Below are 21,012 nucleotides of genomic sequence, written 5' to 3'. Positions count from 1 at the left end.
TCTCTGACAGGGGACAAGCACATCCTATGCATGCATATCTTAGACATGACTGTCTCGGCCTCAGAATGAAGCAAGCCTGGGAGGACGGGCTGAGGTTAAATGTGCTAATGTGCCTATCTCTTTGTGTGACTTTAAGAGGAGAAGCCACACATTAAACAAAGCCTTTACATGTATTTTATTGGCCTCTAATTTTTTTTTTTTATTGTTTTGATAATCTTACTTAGGGTACAAAGGATCAAGGGCTACAGGAAAGTGGGTAATATCATTGTTTTAACACTAATATCATTTTTCCCCCTGTATCTGAGGTCAGGGGAGAAATAAAGGGAAAAGCCCTACCCAGCCTTCCTCCCATCCCAGGTCCCCAATGTGAGTTGGCCTCTACATTTTACTATAGGTGTTATAATACCAACTAGTTATTTCCCCTCTTTTTCTTTATCCAGATCTTGCTAGAAAATTTCTGTTCATTGGCCACTGTGTCAAAAACAAAGAATCAAAACCATGCCTCCTTTAATAAATACAATAATAGGGCCCGGCACAGTAGCCTAGTGGCTAAAGTCCTCACTTTGAGTGCGCCAGGATCCCATATGGTCAACAGTTCTAATCCCGGCAGCTCCACTTCCCATCCAGCTCCCTGCTTGTGGCCTGGGAAAGCAGTCGAGGATGGCCCAAAGCCTTGGGACCCTGCACCCGCGTGGGAGACCTGGAAGAAATTCCTGGCTCGTGGCTTCAGATTGGCACAGCACTGGCCATTGCAGTCACTTGGGGAGTGAATCATCTGTCTCTCTTCCTCCTCTCTGTATATCTGACTTTGCAACAAAAAATAAATCTTAAAAAAAAAGTACAATAATATATAAAGTATAATTAAAATCTGTAATTGTAACTGCCATCTACATGAGCAGAAATAACTCCATCGGAAATGAAATGCAGGATGAGATGCAAAGTATTCCAGCAGACACGTGTAAAAAGTGAATTGAAACATGCAAATTTTAATAGTATATTTAACCAAATTATTCTTTTGACATCATGAAAAACTTTATATTCATTTTGCACACTGACAAACGTGTAAGTGGGTGTTTTACACTCATAGCCCACTCATGTGAACACTGAATTTTCATTGGAAATACAGACTTAGATAAGTTGAAATCTGTAGCAGCAAAAGCAGATTGACATAACCAAGTTGTTTCAAACACAAGTTTTGTATGAAGTGAAAATCAGTGTTTAATGAAGGTAAACATGAGAGAAGAACTAGATTTTTTTTTGAGTGACTCCAGCCTCATTTCAAGTGCTCCGTAGCAGCGTGGGGCTAGTGGCTGCTTGCTGTGCTGTAGGATGCAGCTTTCAAACCCTCCCCTGCCTCGGGTGACTCTCAGAGTTCAGATGCGTAGATGTTGGCCTCATCACTCAGAATGTAGTTACTACTCTCTTTCCTTATCTCCTGGTCCCAAATGGATGGCTTCTATCCAACTTCCTCATCTTTCCAAGACACGCCTGTCCTTGCAGCTCATCTCGAGTGCTCACTCAGGCCATGGCACAGTGCCAGTTCAGGGCCACGACCCTCTCTTGATGTTTTAGTCAAGTACAGACTTACACAGGCATTCCATCTCCCTATTGCTTTCCCATTTGCTAACTGGATCCTTGCATCAGAATAAGTAGGGGCTCTGATGGCAATCCTACTGTAAGGATTTCAATCTTTAAAGAGATACCTGGCTGGATTTTTGTTTGTCCAAGTCACATGGCTAGTGGTGATACTCAATTAGAATGGGCTCTTAACATTTGCTTTAGTGTTTCTCCCACTGTTCTCTGACATCATACCCTTCAGAAAGCTTTCTAGAGAGTGTTGGACCCCATCTCTTATCAGCCTCATCCAATCTGACATCACACATTACCTTAAAAAGTTCCTGAGGATTTTCTTGTCCCATCTTTGTAAAAAAAAAAAAAAATCATTTCTCTTAGTATTAGCTTACATTGCCTGGAATAGACAGCTGGGAGACTGGCCTGTTACCCTTGTGTTTATAAGAAATCTAAAATATTTTTTTTTAAATGATGACTTTTGCATTTAAATTGCTGTCTTGCAGTGACTTGGCCATGAGGACTGCAACTCCTTGTTTGTGTACACATAGATCCATGAGATAAATGGGAAAAGAACAATTATAATGGCAAGAGCCAACTGAATTCTTCCACCAACTGGATTCCTAGAAATAAGAAAAAAAAGCATATATAAATAATAACTCAATAGAAGGATAGGTTGCCTGGAAACAAAATGGAGTTGGTAAAATGTCATTACATTTTAGTTTAGCTTGTGTGTGTGTATGTGCAAAAGCTGACTCCAATGAACACAGTTGTATTTATATTTGTTACTATACCTGTCTTAATATCTTTTTGACATTTAAAAAAAAAATTGAATGGAGGCCAGCAGGACAGAGAAGTCTCTCAGTTGCTGGCTCATTTTGAATATCCTTAATAGCTGGGGCTGGGACAGGTCCTAGCTATCAACCGGGTCTCTACCAGGAGCAGGGGACTCAGAGATCAGCCATTACTTGCTGCCTCCCATGGTGCAAATTAGCAGGAAGCTGGAACACAAGTGGAGCTGGAACTCAAACTCAGGCGCTTTCAGTAAGGGATGCAGGCAGCCCAGACGGCATTGAGCCGCTGTGACAAACTCCTACCCGCTCTGAGATGTAACTCATTATTTTGTAGGAATTCTTTATATATTTTTTACAGAAATCCTGATGTTAACATATGTTGCCAAATTTTGCTTCCTCAAGTTTTTAAAGATCTTAAGTTGCCATCTCTAATTTATTTATCTGACATTAGATCCGCAGCCCACCTGATTTAGGAAAGTTGTGAGGTAGGGGCTATTTCACTTTTTTTTCCCATATGGCTACTCAGTTTTTCCAGGCACTAGTTATTGAAAAGACACCATTCTTTGCTACCCTGCAAAACCATCTTTGTCGCAAATCATCAAGGTTCTACCATATGCATGAATCTGTTTCTCAACTCTGCTGTTTTCACTCATTTATCCTTTCACCAGAATATGTTTGTGTCTCCAGTTACAAAGGTATTTTCTAATTGTAATCATAATTTCTCAGTGTTTTTTACGTCAGCATTTCGCAGTCTCTGCTAACTGTATTCCTAAGTGGTTGACTTGATGCTCTGATCCGTGCCACCTTCTTGCTTGAATCACTTGCTGTTGCTGCTGTTTGGAATACAGGCTTTTTTTGTTTGTTTGTTTGTTTTTTCTTCTATCCTGAATCCAGGAATCATGCCAAACTTCATGATCAATTCTAATAATGTTGAATATTCCTCTACATAATCAGCCAGGCCATCCACAAATAATGGAAACTTTATTTCTTCCTTTTCAACTTCTGGGCCTTTTAATTGCCTTCTCTTCATTATGGCCTGGTCAGCACAGTGCCTAAAACAGTGTGGAATTCTGATTTCATTTCTGGCATCAGAGGGACCTGTCTGCCATTCACTATCATGCCTTACTGTTGATGCTGTCTAGTAGCTAGTTCCTTCCTACACCTATTTTATAAGAACTTTAAATAAATAAATAAATAATAAACAGAGGCCTGGTATGGCAGCTTAGTGGCTAAGGCCTAGTGATACACGCCAGGATCCCATAGGGGCCCTGCTTCCCATCCAGCTCCCTGCTTGTGGCCTGAGAAAGCAGCCGAAGACGGCCCAAAGCCTTGGGACCCTGTACCTGTGTGGGAGACCTAGAGGAGGCTCCTGGCTTCGGATCAGCTCAGCTCTGACCGTTGAGGCCACCTGGGGTGTGGATCATCGGACGGAAGATCTTCCTCTCTGTCTTCCTCTCTGTATATCTGACTTTCTAATAAAAAGAAATAAAGAAGGTTTTCTGTTTCTTTGCTGACATGGGAAACAATGACGGGTTTTTGAATGCTTCGTGAGCTTGGTGTTCCTGTAATAAGCCCACCTAGGTGGTTGGGTTAGACATGGCAGGATCTGACCTGTTTGAGTAGTGTTTTTCCATCTGTAGTTGTGAGATGGCTGTGCAATTTCCTTCGGCTGAAGTGTCTTGCCAAGTTTTACTCTCATGTTTGTTTTTCCTTTGTGAGTTGGACAGTTTCTACATTTTTGGCTCAAGGTCATCATTATTTCTTCCTTAAATGTTAGACTTCTCCAGCTGTACTAAGAATTTCCCTTTAGAGAAAACTTAAAAAATGGACGTAATTTCCTTAATAGTTACGAGACTATTCCTGTGCAAGTTTTGGTACATTGTGTTTTTTCTAAGATTGTGTACTTAATCTGTGTTTTTTTTTTTAAGATTTATTTATTTTTATTACAAAGTCAAATACACAGAGAGGAGGAGAGACAGAGAGGAAGATCTTCCGTCTGATGATTCACTCCCCAAGTGACTGCAATGGCCGGTACTGCACCGATCCGAAGCCGGGAACCAGGAACCTCCTCCAGGTTTCCCACATGGGTGCAGGGTCCCAAGGCCTTGGGTTGTCCTCGACTGCTTTCCCAGGCCACAAGCAGGGAGCTGGATGGGAAGTGGAGCTGCCGGGATTAGAACCGGTGACTATATGGGATCCTGGTGCATTCAAGGTGAGGACTTTAGCCACTAGGCCACCATGCTGGGCCCCAGTTAATCTGTTTGAAATGTATTGGCATTAAGTTGTCTATAATACTATCTTACAGTTTTTAAAATCTGTGTTTTTTGTGTGATTGGATTCTCTTATAATTTTATTTTTCTTTAATCTCCTTTATTTCTCCTCTTAATCTCCTGTGGCAGGGTATTAGCTTACTGCTATTTCCCTAACTTTTTAAACTAAGGAATTTCTAACTTTTTGGAAGCTTAGCTCATTAATTTTTGGTCTTTCTGCTTTTTCTTTTTTTCTTTTTCATTGTATATTCTTAAGTTGACCAATTTCCCAAATGTGATTTTTTTTAAAAAAAAGATTTATCCGTTTTTATTGGACAGGCAGATTTACAGAGAGAGGGAGAAACAAAGATCTTCCATCTGCTGGTTCACTCCGCAAGTGGCCACAATGGCCAGAACTGAGCTGATCGGAAGCCAGGAGCCTTTTCCAGGTCTCCTATGTGGGTGGAATTTCCCAAAGCTTTGGGCCATCCCCTGTTGTTTTCCCAGGCCACAAACAGGGAGCTGGATGGGAAGTGGAGCAGCTGGGACACGAACTGGGTCCTATATGGGATCCCAGCACTTGCAAGGGGAGGATTAGCCAATTGAACCATCACATTGGGCCTTCCCAAATATGATTTTTAGCCATATTCCAAATTTTATTAGCCACAAATTTTGATATTTAGAGTTCTTATTCAACTCAAAAATATTTTCTAATTTCCATTGTGATTTATTTCTTAGAATCAAATGTTATTTAAAAGTGTATTTCCTAACTTCCAAAAATATAGTGATTGCCTCATTATCTTTAGTTAATGATTTCTAGCTTAACTGAACTGCGATCATAGAACAGTCTGTAGGGGTCCAGCCTTTTGAAATTTGTTCAGACTTATTTCATGGCCTAATATACAAGCCATTATTTTATACCTTTGCACCATGTAAGTGAATGGGGATTCTGCCTCTGATGGTTCAGGTGTTGTAAATATATGTTCATAGGCCAGGTTTCTTATTTTGTGATTAAGTATTCTGAAGCTTCATTGGTTTATTCTTATGTCTGTTTGACCCATTAGTGACTAAAAGAAGTGTGTTCAATTCTTGCAAGATACTTTGGATTTTTCACCTTTTTTGTTGTTGTTCTGTCAATTTCTGTTTATATTTTAAAGAATGTTATTAGGTAATACAAACTTTGACTTGTTATTTCTTCTTGATAAACTGTACCTTTTTTTATTAAAGAAGTGTCTTCCTTTGGCATCGTAAGCCCGCTCTTTACGAAGTGATGTTGAGAGAGAACTATTGGCTATATGAAAGATGGTAAGAGTGGATCTCTTCTTCATTCCATTATACCAGGATAAATTGAAAAGATGAAATATATATGTATTAGAAGAAAAGTTAGGGAAATTACTTTGCTGGGTAGGAGGGAGGACAGTATTCTTGTGACTACAAGTTAGGTTTATTTGAATCTATCTCGTTTTATGGATTTGACTTCAGAATTTTGTACACATTTCACAAAATTCTAAAATAATGAATGTATTTTTAGAAAGATTATCCCTAGAAATAAATGAGCCTAGCCATTTCACTTCTGGTGGCATAACACACAGAGTTAACTATTGCAAGTCATTTCAGTATATATCCCTTAATGGCATTTACTCTAATGACAAAGAAAAAAACCCCATTTTTAGAAATCCTATTGATATTTTGAGATTGTTTCCGTACTGTGTGATAAATCAAATTAATTATTATGGTAAGGTCCCTGAGACTACAGACTTTATCACCATTAAAAGGAAATATAGGTATGAGGTTAAATGAAAACTGGTATAATACATAACATTACTTTAGCTTTAAATATATAATATATATTTAAATATATAACATTAAATATTAAATATTAAATATATAAATATATAAATTAATAAATATTCATAAATTAAATATGTAATATATAAATATATAACACATGTATTTTGCATAAATATTTATGACACATATACATTTACATACTTAGAAAAATATTTGATAAAGGGTTTGGGACATAAAACATGTGAACATAAGGGTGAGTGTTTGGCCCAGAAGTTCAGCTAGTTGTGGTTGGTGCTTGTTTAGTTTTTCCATACTTTAGTCTTCGGTCTGTATCTATGTATTTAAGGATTATGCTTTATAAGCAGTTTACCGCTAGTTGTATACTAGTTGTATGCTTTGAAAATCTTGGGCTCTTCAGGGTTCCGTTTCCATTTAATATACTTTCTGATGTGTTTGGGTTTGAATTTGTCTTAGCGTCAGCTTTCCATTTGTCCTACTTGTATTATGTCTTTCCTCTGACTCTCTCTGCCTTACATATTTTCTGTTCACCCCAGGGATTATAACATGAACTCATGACTTACCAAAGTCCAGTTGTAAATCAATAGTTTCACCCCCTCCAAAGCAATCGAGTGCCTTCAGAAACACTCTAATTCCATTTCTTCCCCTCCTAACTCATATGCTACTCGTCATGAATTTTTTTCTGTTCTATGCATGTTTCAACCCCACAAAACATCAATGTTGCTTTATAACAAATGTTCATTAATATGTACCTGCACATTTCTATCTTCTTTGCCCTTCCTTCCTTCCCTTGGGCCAGTCACTCTCTACAACCACTGGATCACAGAGAAGACCATGGCAATCATGAACAGGTGGGGTGTCAGGAGATGCCAAATCAACTATGATTTGCTTCCCGTGGAAAAAGAGGACAGATTTCTCTCCAAGGACCCCTGCTTTTATTTGTGCGTCAACATGTTCACTGCTGCTTGACTCCACAAACCTTAAGGACTTGTCCAGATTGAGAAAGGAGTGGAAGAACTTACTCTGATGAGCTGCAGCATAGGCCCATCCAGGCAGAGATGATCACCAAGCCAGACAGCTCCCTAGAAAACAGCACACATGCCAGGGAGGCATGCATCGTCACCTTCTCACCAGGACCACTTCTCACATAGCACACCTACAGAGCACGCATAATGTTTTTTCCTGATGAAAATTAATTTCATGTAAAGAGGTGGAAAGGAGACCACGACTGTTTGCGAACTCTATTTTCTATCCCACTGCTGAGATGGGCCAGTACCGCATCAAGATTCAGAGATAAGGAAGTTAAGCGTCACCAGCTTTGCGAAACATTCTCCTCTTTAGAAAGACTGGTGAACAAATCAGGGAGACTGGAAAGTAAATCAGATGGGTTGAGTTGGTTCCAGCTTGATGCCTACCAATTATGGTGATTGCAAGGTGGGATTTTCAGTGTTACTAGCCTCATCTGATGGGTAACATAAGTGCTTTTAGCTCACACATCTGGTAAGCAGCTACCCATCCTGCAATTATTATTAGCCTGGTTCATTTTTCTTCCCTACCCATTGACTTCCTCTCCTGCATTTGGACTCCATGTATTGGTTTGATCTCATCCTGCCCAACACTGAAGCATCTAAAATAATGTTGAAAACGATGGATAAATCTGACCTGGGTTTCTTAGTTGTACTGTTCCTCCCATGACCTGAAATCATGGATGTAGCTCATATGTTTTTTTTTTTCTTAATAGGTACTTAATTTTTGGAAGGGTCCATTTACAAGTTAGCAAACAGTCATGAGACATTCCAGAACAAGTCTCACAGAGGTGGCCAATCCCACTTGGTAAGATTCGTCTTGAATCATAGATACATTGGCATGCAGACAGAGGAATGACCCTCTTAGAGTAGGTGGAGGATTACTGCATGGCACGCTTGCTAGTTGTAAGGAAGCCAAGGCCTATCTGCCCCACTACAGAATGTCTGTGCTACAGTAGAAAGAACAGAGTCTGATAGACACTGCTGGGTTTGAACCTTGCCTTTCCTCACTTCTTCCGTTTCTCCCACGTGTAATGCGGACATGGTAGAGTGAGGGGATTAAGTCAGCATCATGCACAGGTAAGGGATGTGAGATTTCTCAGAACTATCCCAGCCTTTCAAAGAGCAAAAGTCACTGCTTACCTGCCTTCTTCTTCGTGTAAGATGTTCTCCTGTGCATGAAGCAAGAAGTGGTAAGCCAGGCCGAGAGCCCATACCATGCAAACGAATGTGTGGATCGCAGACACACTCTTCCAAATAAAGTTACCTGCAAAGAGATATCCTGATGTTGTTAATGACGCTAGATTAACGCATCTCAGAGAAAAATGATGGCATTGTGTGTTTTGTTATACTCTGCTTTCAGGGAATACCTTCAGAAAAAACTTGAATTTTTTTTTTCTGGGAATAACAAATATGGAAGCCACAGGCTTGCTTATGAACTGAAGTAGTCATTTCTTGTTTTAGGGGTCTAGCAAACTCCTCCTTCGTGTGACAGCCAACCCTTATTTTTTGGTGGGGGTCCGCCAGTCCATGTGTCCAGTGAACTGGACCACACTAGATGAAGCAATACATTGTATGTACTTAGCCATAGGGATTTGGCTGAGAACAAACAGACGGTAAGTCAGGACCCGTAACTCAATTCTGACGTCTTGGTAAAGAAACACAGTCTACATCCTCTCGAAATTCAGTCTGTTAGACATGGATGGGAAGATGTGGGATTATCAGGTGGAACGCAAGAGCAAAGTCAGGGCAGCCAACCACGGAGAGGTGGAGAGAAATTTAAATCCTGAATAGACAAATGTCTTAAGTCAATGCCACCCCATCTGTTTCAGTTAACATAAGCTCATGAAAAATGGAATTAAAAGATTATTTTTGTGCAAGGAAATTCTGAAATCTATGCAGATGAGGCGGGGTCTTCATGAAGTTCATAAAAATGCATATTATGAACAAATTCTGCATAGGTTTCAAAAACTTTTCACGCCCAAATAAACTTATGCTTTCATTTTGTAGTTCCAGGAGCTAGGGAAGGGCCCTCTCATGCTAGTACATTTTCTTCTTCCCTCCCAGCACCTGTGAGTTGTTGAGTATTTTTCTAGCTTTTAACTAGAGGAGCTCCAAGTGGAAGATCCAGCTTCAAGATGTAGACTTCTTCAGGCCTGAACAAGGAGCCCAGGCATTTAAGGAACTAGAATTGTCCCCATCAAGGTGAGAATCAAGGTGAGAATCAAGCTTCCTTCTGAGGTCGCTCAGAAGTGTCAAGCCCCTCTCTCAAAAACTGACTTAGAGAGAATAATATGTTAACGTTTAATGGTCCCCAGTGATTAAGAAATCTTAATAACTACCATCAGATGGATTCTTTTCTGTTATTAAGATACTGTTTAATAGTTCAGAACCATCCAATTAAGATTTCTTGAGGGTTTTTTTATGGCTGCCAAAGGTCAAGGAGCTATTTTGCCTAGCACTGAGTTCCACAGCCAATTAAACAATACAAACCAATTACCAATTATATAGTCTTCACTTACCTGAAAGTTCAAAAAGCAGGCTACACAATAAATATGACACTATTCTTTATTTTAAACATTCATCCATTCAACAAGCATTAAGTAGTACCTTAATTTGGGACTTCCCACCCTCTAAAGCTGGGAGAAAGAAATCTAAATGGTTTCTAAGCCACCCTGCCTATGGTCTTTTTGAAGTCCAAGCAGATTAAGACACATGCATGGGCCAATCTTAAGCAGAAACACCTAAAACATCATCTTGCGTCTAAGGCAGCCACAGCTTAGCAAGGGAAACATGCAAATATGTAATATCCGGTCATAGGTGCCTTGGCGGGACACAGGGAGATAAGATAGAGGGCAACTTTCATTGTTATCACAGATACCCGAGAGAAGCCAATTGTGAAAGCAGAAAGTTTATTTTGGCTTGTAGTTTTGAAAAACCGCAGTGCAACATATCAGCCAGGCCTGACCTTTGATGAGTGTGGTGGGTGGAGGAACAAGTAAAGGCGAACCAGGAAGCAGAGGAGAGTGGCTGGAGAACCAACTCAGGCTTGGAGAACCAGCCTTTAGGTAACAAACAACTCCCAAGGGCATGTCCTTGGTGACCAAAGGACTTCCAACTAGCCCTACCTCCTAGATCAGAGGTGAGGTGTATTCACCCCACAAAATCATCTGATCTGGCCTTGCCAAGGCAACTGTATGCGGGACTCAAAATTCAGTAAATATATAGTAGGTTAATTTCTAAGCTTATAATTTTGTGTGGCCTGTGAACAATGGTATAAATACCAAAACGGCCCTTGGCAAAAAAATATATGGTTCCCCACCCATATCCTAGACATGGGTGTAACTGGATCAAGCCTCTATTGTCTCTTTGTCTCTCTTTTTTTAAAAATTTATTTATTTATTTATTTTTATTGGAAAGGCGGATATACAGAGAGGAGAAACAGAGAGGAAGATCTTCTGTCCGATGTTTCACTCCCCAAGTGAGCGCAACGGTCGATGCTATGCCGATCCGAAGCCAGGAGCCTCTTCTGGGTCTCCCACGCAGGTGCAGGTTCCCAAAGCTTTGGGCCGTCCTCGACTGCTTTCTCAGGCCACAAGCAGGGAGCTGGATGGGAAGAGGGGCTGCCGGGATTAGAACCGGCGCCCACATGGGATCCCGGGCGTGCAAGGCGAGGACCTTAACCACTGCACCACCGCGCCGGGCCCTGTCTCTCTTTTTTTAAGATTTATTTATTTTTATTGGAAAGTCGGATATACAGAGAGGAGGAGAGACAGAGAGGAAGATCTTTGATCCGCTGATTCACTCCCCTAGTGACCAAAACGGCTGGTGCTGCACCGATCTGAAGCCAGGATCCAGGAATTTCCTCCAGGTCTCCCACGTGGGTGCAGGGACCCAAGGCTTTGAGCTGCTCTCGACTGCTTTTCCAGGCCACAAGCAGGGAGCTAGATGGGAAGCAGGACTGCTGGGATTAAAATCGGCGCCCATATGGGATCCTGGTGTGTTCAAGGCGAGGACTTTAGCCACTAGCCCACCACGCTGGGCCCTCTACTGTCTCTTAATAAAGCCACACTAGGGCCATGTCTTCAACACCAGATCCTTGGAGGACACCAAAGCCAATACCCAAATTAATGCAAAATCTGCTACATGTGTGAATGCAAAATTCAAGACTTGTTTCAGACAATGTCTACACATAACTTCAGGTGTATAGGTGTTAGCTACATTCCAAATGAGAAAGTCATTGCAGGGAACAGTACAAGTAAATTTGATTGGCCACATCTCCATTCCAAATCCAGACTTCATACCTGTGACAAGAGGGTTAAATCCAACCAGCAGGGTCAGTACTGCAGGTATTGCATACACCACCTGTGAGCCAAAAGAGGGAATAACATGGGTTATGAAGTACACCCTGGAGCAGGTGTTGGGGTGCAATGGGCTAAGCTGTCACTTGTGATGGCCACATCCCATACTGGCGATTCTGGGATCAAGTCCTGTCTCCAATCCAGCTTCCTGCTAATACGTCTGGGAGGCAGCAGTGACGGCTCAAGCATGGAGCCCCTACCGTTCCGCTGGAGTCCCTGGCTGTGAGCTTCCACTCGGCCCAGCCCTGGCTGTTGTGAACACTGTCATCCACTGCCTCCCCAGACACATTAGCTGGGTTACAGGCAGCAAGGGGAAGCTTTAGCCTGTGATGCTGGGATCCCATATGAGCACCAGTTCAAGTTTCCATCGCTCCACTTTGGATCCAGCTCCCTGTTAGTGAGCTGGGGAAAGCAACAGTAGATAGCCCAAGCACCTGGGTCCCTGCCACTCACAAGGGAGACCTGGATGGCTCCTGGCTTTGGCCTGGCCCAACCCTAGCTGTGAACCACTTAAGGAGTGAACTAGCAAGTATAAGTTTTGTCTCTTCCTTCCTCTCTGTAACTTTTTCCAAAAAATACACACATATTTAATAAAAAAAAAAAATGGAGAGAGAGAGAGAGAGTGGGGAGGTGCTGGCTGTCGCACAAGTTCATGTACAAGTCCATATAGGAGAAGGAAAGGTTGACTGGGAATGAGGGCCATGTGTCTGTGCTGATGTGGGGTTTGTCAGTCATCTGAACGTGGAGTAAAAGGCAATACATTTAGATAGGACATGAATCAGCAAATTAGACTGGGGTGGCTCCTTGCGGAGTTGATTTTCATTTCATTATTTGATTGTTTTGTTTTAAAAGATGCCAGAGTAAGGCAGAGAGATGTTGAAGACAACCAAGGCGTTGAGCCAGGATGACTCAGCACTTGATTCTGCTGCCAACTGAAATGGGCGAGTCAGGAGGTGGAGGGTGGATCTGAGGTCTCCTGATGCCTCTAAGAATCTTCTAAAAGACTGATAATGATATCATATGTTTACTCTAATATAAGACAATATGATGTCAAATCTGGAGATAGCATAGGTGAATCTTACTCTATGTCACTTCATACTTACCTGTATCTCCTGTAACAAGATCTTGCGATGTAATTCATTAATCAACCATCCATAGAGGCTGATTGTTTACAATCACCTGAGATGGCCAATGTCCCCTTCGTCACTGTTATTGGTACTGCCCATAAATAACGAAGATCTAATCCTCATTGTACCTACATTAGGGCCCCAGGATACAAGAATGAACTCACAATGAAATGATAGTCTCCTACATGGTTGGGAGACATTCCAGTGGAAACATGATGGACTTGGGAAAATTCACGAAGGACACACATTATGAACCTGGAGGGGAGAACAGAGGGGAGGGGAGGGAACTTGAGGGAGGGAAGAGCCAGTGCTAACTAAATTGTATCAAAAAAACAAACAAAAAATAAATTTAAAAATTGACTTATTTATGTGAAAGGCAGAAGGATAGGAAGAAAGAGGGGGAGATAAACAGAAAGATCTTCCGTCCACTGACTCCCTTCCTAAATGGTTGCAGTGGCCAGGGCTGGTCCAGGCCAGCACCAGGAGCCTAGAGCTCCAGCTGGGTGCTCCACCAGGGCAGCAGGGGCCCAAGCACTTGGGCTACCTTCCCAGGTGCATTAGCTGAATGCACTCAAATGAGCTGTGGAAGGCGTCATAGGCAGCGACTTAACCCGCGGTGCCACAAGGCCGGCCTGAGAAATTCAGCATTAAGCTGGATATTTGAGATTTATCTTCAGGGAACCAGTTTTTGAAACTCAGGGCCCTGGTGCTGAGGAAGGGACGGTTTGACATCCATCAGGGATATGTGAATCAGAATGCACTGGGAAAATGCCAGGCCACAGACTGGCTAGGGTTTCCCCAGATACTCCCCCAGGCTCCCCCTAGTTCCTCATCCATACGTGGCTGACATTGTTCCAAAGCCTATATATCTCCTAGCTGGCGATGTCACACAGCCTCGTGTATATGCGAGGAAGGAAACTGGGGAAAATTGCAGAAAATGCTCAGGGGTCACTCTAATCCTGCTGTAGTTCCCTTCCGAGCACAGGTTTAGTGGTTATGGCTCCAGCAACTTTCTACGACTGTACCTCACCGAGCTAGCAGAGGCCCTGCTCAAGGTTGCTGGAGTCCCCCGACAGCCGACTCAGACGACCATGCAAAGGCCCACAAAAGTGCCCTCAGCTGGGTCATCAGCTCCAATGAACACAGTGGCCTCCCTCTCTTCTCCAGGAGACAGCAACATCCGAGGGTGTGCTAGTCCTTGCAGTAAAAAAAAAAGCAGCAGAAGATGGCCCTGGTCCTTGGACCTTGCACCTGCCAAACAGACTCGGATGAAGCTTTGTTGTTGAGTGCACTTGGACAGCGAAACACTACAGGGTGAACTTTCCTTTCTGCAACTCCTTGAAATATAATAATAATAATAATAATAATAATAAATATTGTTATTTTATAATAATAAAATACTTATGCTGCTGCTGATGTCATCATGGTACAAGAACTGCTGGTATAATCTCTCTCCTAGAAAGGCCTCTGTGTCTCTAGAAAGTTAAGAATTTACACACACAGCTTGCATTGTCTCTGTAATTCTGCACCAACCCCCAACTTTAAAGCACATGGGAAAAAAAAAAAGGAAAAGAAAACCTTACAAAGGAGTTGAATACTAAAGTTTAGATGTCAATATAGGAATGGCAAATACAGAAAAGGGTACGGTTAACACAATTCCTGCAAGCCAGAGCGTACTCACCACCCACACTTCTGCATCAGGATCATTGGTCTGCAAGGACAAGAGGGTCAGACATTAGAGGGTCCTGTAAACCCATCCACGGTTGTTCCTGTCCCCACCCCGCCCCCGGGCTACACATGGCCTCCTGGCTTAATCATCCTGGCTGAGTGAACCATAACACATCCCCGGGATGGTGGTGGAAGAGGACTTGGGGCTGCCCATAACAGGTGGGGGAGGGCCAGGCCAACAAGGAGCGTCAGGGAAGCTGCTGGGCCGGCTCTGCCGGTCCCATCGCATGCCCATGCGTGCTTCCGGGACACCGGACTGACTGCCTCTGGTTAGGGAGTCCGTTTACCCTGCAGCCGGCCCCAGGGACGAGGGCCGGAGCCTGACGCACACTGGCGGGTTCCCCAGCCCCTCCCCGCGCCGCCTGACCTGCACGAAGGCGGCGAGCGCGAAGAAGGCGGCCATGAGCGCGTTGCAGGCCCGCCACAGGGCGCGCGCCCAGGGCGCGGACGCGGGCACCATCCCCGGGGGTCTCCGGAGCGCAAGGAGGCCGTGCCAGGCCCGGGGCCTTCCCTTCCGCCTCCCAGGTCCAGCACAGTGGCCGCCAGGGGCCGCTGTCGGCGGGCAGCCGCGCTCCGGGTGTGGCTGAGGTCAGGTGGCAGGGAACAGAGAACTTTGTCCAGAGGCCCTGGGGCTCTTCTGTGGCGGCTGGGGCACTCCTAGACTCGCAGTTCCAGCTCCAGGAGCCTGTTCATCTCCCACACGGTAAAAGCAGAGGAGACAGGAGCTCAGACAGTTGTGCGTGTGTGTTTCCTGATCAGCGTGTGTGGGTGACTTCTCCAAAGCCCCATAAGCATTATGGTCATTGCTGGAGTGAGGACTGTTCCCATTAGCGTCCTCCACGCCTGGCCGATTTCGCAGACAGCCCAGCCATCTCCCTGGGGCTTTTATCATGGAAAGGTATTTACATATCATACATATTTACATTTCTCTTCCATCACGAAAACCAACAACGGTTTTCCATACCCCTGCCTCGCCCCCCATCATTAATGCCTTAGGGACTGAAGACATTGAAACACTCGCGTTGTCCTCTTTTTCCACTTTCTGTAATTTTACCTTTCTGATGAGTTCTCGCTAAGGCTTCATTTATACATCTAGGAGCCTCATTTCTGCTGCTCCAGTGCGTATCTCTCACACCTCCTTCCTCCTTAGAGCTTTATTTATTTGAAAGGCAGAATTGCAATGAAAAGGGAGGAGGGAGGGAGACAGAGGGGGGAAATCTTCCATCCCCTGAGTCACTCCCCAAATGATCACATCAGCCAGGGGAGTGCCATGCTGAAGCCAGGAGCTTCTTCTGGGTCTTCCCGGTGGCTGTAGAGCCCAAACTCTTGGGCCATTCTCTCTGCTGCTTTCCCAGGAAGCTTTAGCAGGAAGCTGGATGGGAAGTGGAGCAGCTGGGTCTCACACTGGAGTCGGTATAGGATGCCAGCACTACATGTCGCAACTTTACCACAGTGCTGGCCCCTGTCCCCTTCATTTCAGGGACATGTCCAGAACAAATGTTAGGAGGGTGTGTTTTATTTTGTTTGTTTGTTTGATTTTTTCCTCTTTCAAGACACACTGTTCAATGGTGCACCCAAGTGCTTGGCCTATAGTTGGTGCCAGGACCTTGGAGGTGGATTGGCTGTAGGCTCTCCAGGTGATTGACTTGGCAAGGGGAGAGACACATCAGTGGAGGTGTGGTGGGGGCGGCAGGGGCCCTCTACCACCTGCAGTCTGACTAGGCTCCTTTGGGTGTCACTGCTGCATTAGCCTTGGGGCTGGGACAAGCTAGACGGCCACCGTTCTGGTCTATAATGTAATAGGCTCACGTGGGTGCCCCTGAGGTCGCGTGTTGCAACTCGGGCTCCTCTCGTTCCTTCGCTTGGGACAGCAGGTGCAGAGAGGTCAGCTGTGGTGTGGCTGTGGGTGGAGGGTGACTCCCGGGGGTGCGTGTGCTAGAAGCTCGGTCCCCAGGGCGGTGATGGTAGGAGGTGGCTCAGAGGTGGGGCACAGTGGAAAAAGATGAGGTCCTTCAGCATTCTCATGGAACCCAGAGTTTCTGTGGCAGGGAATTGTTGTTTAAGTTAGCCTTGTTAAAAGGAGAGAGAGAGAGATTCTCCATCTGCTTGTTCACTTTCCAGAGCTGTCCCGCGCAAGGGACAGGGTAAGTAGGATCGTAGTCTACCTTTCCAGGGGTTGGACTCACTGGAAGCTGGATTGGAAGCAGAGCAGCTGGGACTCTATGGTGTTGGAAGTGGTGGCTTAGCCTGCTGTGTGCACGGCAGCGCTGTCCCTGGGAATCTCTTTGACTTCCTGGCTGACCCATCCTCTGGCCTTGCATTGCTATCCACCAGGAAGCTGTTACCAGAGGGCAAAGAGGTGGAGCTGTCTGACCTTGGCCGTTTAGTCTTCCAAACCACCAGTCCCAGATGTTTTATTGCAGTAACAAAGTCAGAGCCTTTAAAGAGGTGATTGGGTTTCAGTGTGGTCTTGGAGGGGATGGTGGGAAGGAGGTTGGTGCAGGACGCTGGGCAGTGTGACCTTAGAAGAGCATATTAGTGCACAGCCAGTTGCAGCAGTAGGACCTGGGAGGGCATGGGAGAAAGTGCCCATCTGTTGGCCAAGGAACAGAGTCTTCAGAGGAAGCTGACCCTGCCCGTACCTTGACCTTGAACTTATAGTCTCCAGATTCGTGACAAAGTTCTTTCCGGTTGTTCGAGCCACCCAGTCTCTGGTTATGGCATTCCCACTAAACTCCTGTTGAGCATGGTTATAATATCAGAAAAGAAGAAACAAACTGAAAATGCCGGCCAGCTCTTGTGTACCGGGCAGCCACTGTGGAGGCGTCTAATTCTCACTGTGTAGGATTTATTTGTCTCTGTTCTAGGGTCAGTGTCTTGATCACTGCTGAGTGGCCCCTCCCTTCTCCCATGGCCAGCACCTGTGGTCTACAGGGGCTGGCTCTGCTTCTGCTGCTCCAGGGGTCTGCCAACTGGCATAGCCTATTCCTCTGGTAACCATGATTAGGTCCTGGGGTGGGCACCTGCTCCACATTGTCCAGTTTTAGTCCCAGGATCTGTACTGGACTTGGGGCAGCCAGTAATCCATAGGAACTCCAGTTATATCTGAGCTTCAGATCGAGCATCAATGAACATTTTGTTTGTGTGTTTGATCAGTATGAGCATGTTCCAAATATTTGCAAAACCTGGTGATTCTAGTTAAGCTTCCCTTTGCGGCTGAGTGTGCTGAGCTGGTTCAGATGTGAGCCTGGAACCTTCCTGAGAAGGCCTCAGCATGAGAAAGGCCTCCTAGAGGTGACATCAGAGCTGTGAGGTGGACAGAGGCCCTGGATCCAGATGTGTCTGCAACTTGCCTCGCCGGCTTCAGCTCTGCAGGCTGACCGAGTGTCCTCTGGAGATAAACCTGTCTGAATTAGGCTTTTGTCACTCAGTGCAAAGAATGACGACTGGTCAAGTCTCGATGCGGCAGCTAAGCCAGCACTCTGGAATCTACAGCAGCCTTAGCTGCAGGACCACCGTCCATCGGCCAGAGCAGAGGAGAACGCTTAGCCTGAGAGGTCATGAGAAACGGGTTTAACTGAAACCAGTGTGTCCCTGTTACACACAGCTCTACTGGAGGAGCCACCATGTACTTTCTCCTCCTCCCTGGGAGTCGATGTTGGTGCTGCTGTGGAGCTGAGGAGGGCCTGAGAGGAACGAGGGCCGGACGGGCAGTACTAAGGAACCATGGGAGTGAAGCACTGGGTGAGGGATGGGTTTGGAGTAGGACGGCAAAAGTCTTACCACCTGGGTCCGACATGATGACTCAGGGGCAAAATCCTCCCCTTGCAAGTGCGGGGATCCCATATGGCCACTGGTTTGAATCCCAGCTGCTCCACTTCCCTTCTAACTCCCTGGCCTGGGAAAGCAGTAGAGGATGGACCAAAGCCTTGGGTCCTTTCACCCACGTGGGAGAACTGGAAGAAGCTCCAGGCTTCAGATCAGCTCAGCTTCATTGCAACCACTTGGGAGTAAACCAAGAGATGGAAGACCTTCCTTGCTCTGTCTCTTCTTCTCTCTGGAAATGTGTCTTTCCAACAATAATAACAATAATAAAAATCTTTTTTAAAAAAAGTCTTCACACCTGCTTGTGCTGACTGACCAAGGAAGGCACTGGCTCCAAGAATGGTCCTCACACCTCCTCTTGTGCCACCCATTTGAAGAATTCTGTTCCATGTACCCCTCAGTCCTCACTCTCTCTGAAGCACGCGCCAAGCCATGCAGTCCATCCTTCCAAGGTTAGTTCTGTACTCACGATGTGTCCAGGGCCACAGACACAGCCAACACAGCCTTCACCTTGGTGGAGCTTGCAGACCACGCAATGATCTCACCAAGAAGCAGCTGATTGCATTGTGCAAGAGGGAGGGCTGCTGGGAGGTGGGGAAATGTGTGCAGATAGGGGGACCGGCCTCTTCTGGGGGAGATGAGCCACAGGTGTACCATGAAAGATGACTGGATGAAGACAACATGGGAGAGAGAAGGCCACGTGAGAAGCTACTGAATGCTGAAGCTCGGTGGCAGGGCAGCGAGTGAGCAAGGGGTGTTAAGTGGAGAAAGACAGCGGACTGGAAAGCCACAGGTGAGGACTTGGGCCTTCACACTGAGTGTTCCGGGAACTCAGGGTTGGGAGGTGTGGAGAAGAGGGAACAGGGACTGGCCAAGGACAGGCACGATGCCAGCCAGGACCAGCGGTTTAGAGCCTTTGAAGCTGTCTTTTTTTTTTTTTTTTTTTTTTTTTTGGTCCAATCTCGACTTTCTGCTGTGTGTCCACAAGATGGCGATAGCGGATTTCTACTACCCAAACAGGCCTGGCAGGAAGGAGCCCCTGGAGGAGCGCCTGCGTCCCCGCGGCTGGCTCCCGCGCGTCGGTCCCAGGTAGACTTTCTGGGTGGGTGTGAAGTTGGTTATCAGCACCCGGGAGAAGAAACACAAACAGAACTTTGTACCAGGAAACTTTTAGGTTCAAACAGAGGTGTCAGAGAGTGAGCCCTGCCTCGCTGGCAGAGCTGGCAGCACTTGGCGCGGTTTGCTTTCCCGAGGTTCCAGAAACATCAGAGGAGCTCACGAGGCAATCAGTTCCAACTCAGGATTATTACAGCAGTCAACAATGACGCTATCTATTGCTGGAGATTTACTGGAAACCTCATGTGCTACCCTTTCATCTCTTTAACGTCTTTTTCTTAAGACATATGTTAAATTAATTTAATTATTTATTGGAAAGGCAGATTTTTATAGAACAGAGAGACTGAAAGATCCTCCATCCGCTGGTTCACTCCCTGAATGGCTGCAATGGTCAGAACTGAGATGATCCAAAGCCAGGAGCTGGGAGATTCCTCATCATCTCCCACATTGGTGCAAGGTCCAAGGACCTGGGCCATTCTCTGCTGCCTTCCCAGACCAGAAACAGGTTGCTGGATGGAGCAGACAGGCCATGAACCAGTGTCTACATTGGATGCCAGCGCTTGAAGGTGGAGCATTAGCCTGTTGAGCCACAATATCAGATATAAATGTTTTTAAAGCTTATTTTCTACTTGAAAAAAGAGGGAGGGAAGAAGGGAAGGAGGGAGATAGAGAGAGAGATAGAGGGTTCACTCCCCCAAATGGCTTGTAACAGACAAACCTGGGCCAGGCTGAAGCCAGGAGCCAGGAACTCCATCTGGGCCTCCTATGAGGGTGGTAGGGGCCCACATACTTGAGCCATCACCTATTGCAGCAGCAGGAAGCCAGATCCGAAGCGAAGCAGCTGGAACCTGAGTAGACACTTGGAAAGGAGATGCTGGCATTGCAAGAGGTGGCTTGACCAGCTGTATGGCCATGCCTGCCCACTCCTTGACTTCTTGAAGCCTCCACAACTTCTGGATTTCCAAATCTAAGCTTACACATTTCCTGCTGCCTCTCTGACTCTCCTCTTTATGGGAATGGTGCCGTCTGCTATCCAGCTGTTAGTTACCTGCTGCTGTCTTAGCAATCGTCAACCTGAAACTTTAAAGTTTTTACCATTTTGTTGCGCCGGGCGGGGGGGAGTGAGGAAGAGTAGAACTTCTGGGCAAGGCCTTGAGGGTATAATCTTGTCCTGTCTTTTCCAGCTGCTGGTGGCTCCTCTTGGCTGTGTCACTCAACCTGCTAGATGCCTTTCCCCCTCTTCCCTGCTCAGCCTGCCAGTGGGCTTCTCTGTTCGGTGTCCCCCATCTTTCTTAACTAATACCCAGATCAGCCCATCAGCCATCCCCGCTCCCCAAGACTGCAATAATCCTGGATTCCCTAGGACCTCAATTGTGATCCTTCAAAAGTGTCAATGCTTTGGAAATGAA

At 45.4% G+C, this 21,012-nt stretch overlaps 1 protein-coding gene across 2 annotated transcripts; it reads right to left on the bottom strand.

Annotated features, from left to right (window-relative positions):
* Positions 1–972: 972 nt before the first annotated feature.
* Positions 973–15,122, bottom strand: TMEM220 (transmembrane protein 220). Of its 2 annotated transcripts, XM_041001230.1 has the most exons (6): positions 15,030–15,122; positions 14,616–14,645; positions 11,751–11,811; positions 8,590–8,713; positions 7,444–7,503; positions 973–2,192 (listed from the first exon to the last, which is right to left on the bottom strand). In XM_041001230.1, the coding sequence occupies exons 1-6, from the start codon at positions 15,120–15,122 to the stop codon at positions 2,057–2,059; spliced, it is 504 nt and encodes a 167-aa protein (XP_040857164.1). In that variant the 3' UTR covers positions 973–2,056. The 2 variants fall into 2 exon arrangements, with proteins under 2 accessions (XP_040857164.1, XP_040857165.1); XM_041001231.1 differs by lacking the exon at positions 973–2,192 and having other exon boundaries at positions 7,333–7,503.
* Between the last annotated feature and the right edge of the window lie 5,890 nt (positions 15,123–21,012).

This window comes from Ochotona curzoniae, unplaced genomic scaffold (assembly GCF_017591425.1).
Source record: "Ochotona curzoniae isolate NIBS_2020 unplaced genomic scaffold, NIBS_Ocur_1.0 scaffold_2453, whole genome shotgun sequence".
NCBI lineage: Eukaryota > Metazoa > Chordata > Mammalia > Lagomorpha > Ochotonidae > Ochotona > Ochotona curzoniae.
This window is presented reverse-complemented; position numbering and strand designations above follow the sequence as displayed.

What these genes read in the sequence shown, in the direction of transcription:
- TMEM220 (XM_041001230.1), bottom strand. Translation starts at nt 15,122, where the DNA reads ATGGTGCCCGCGTCCGCGCCCTGGGCGCGCGCCCTGTGGCGGGCCTGC. An exon ending in ATTTAACCCTCTTGTCACAG is followed by an intron (nt 8,714 to 11,750) that starts GTATGAAGTCTG and finishes ATCTCTTTGCAG; the next exon opens with GTAACTTTATTTGGAAGAGT. An exon ending in CTATGCTGCAGCTCATCAGA is followed by an intron (nt 2,193 to 7,443) that starts GTAAGTTCTTCC and finishes TCTTATTTCTAG; the next exon opens with GAATCCAGTTGGTGGAAGAA.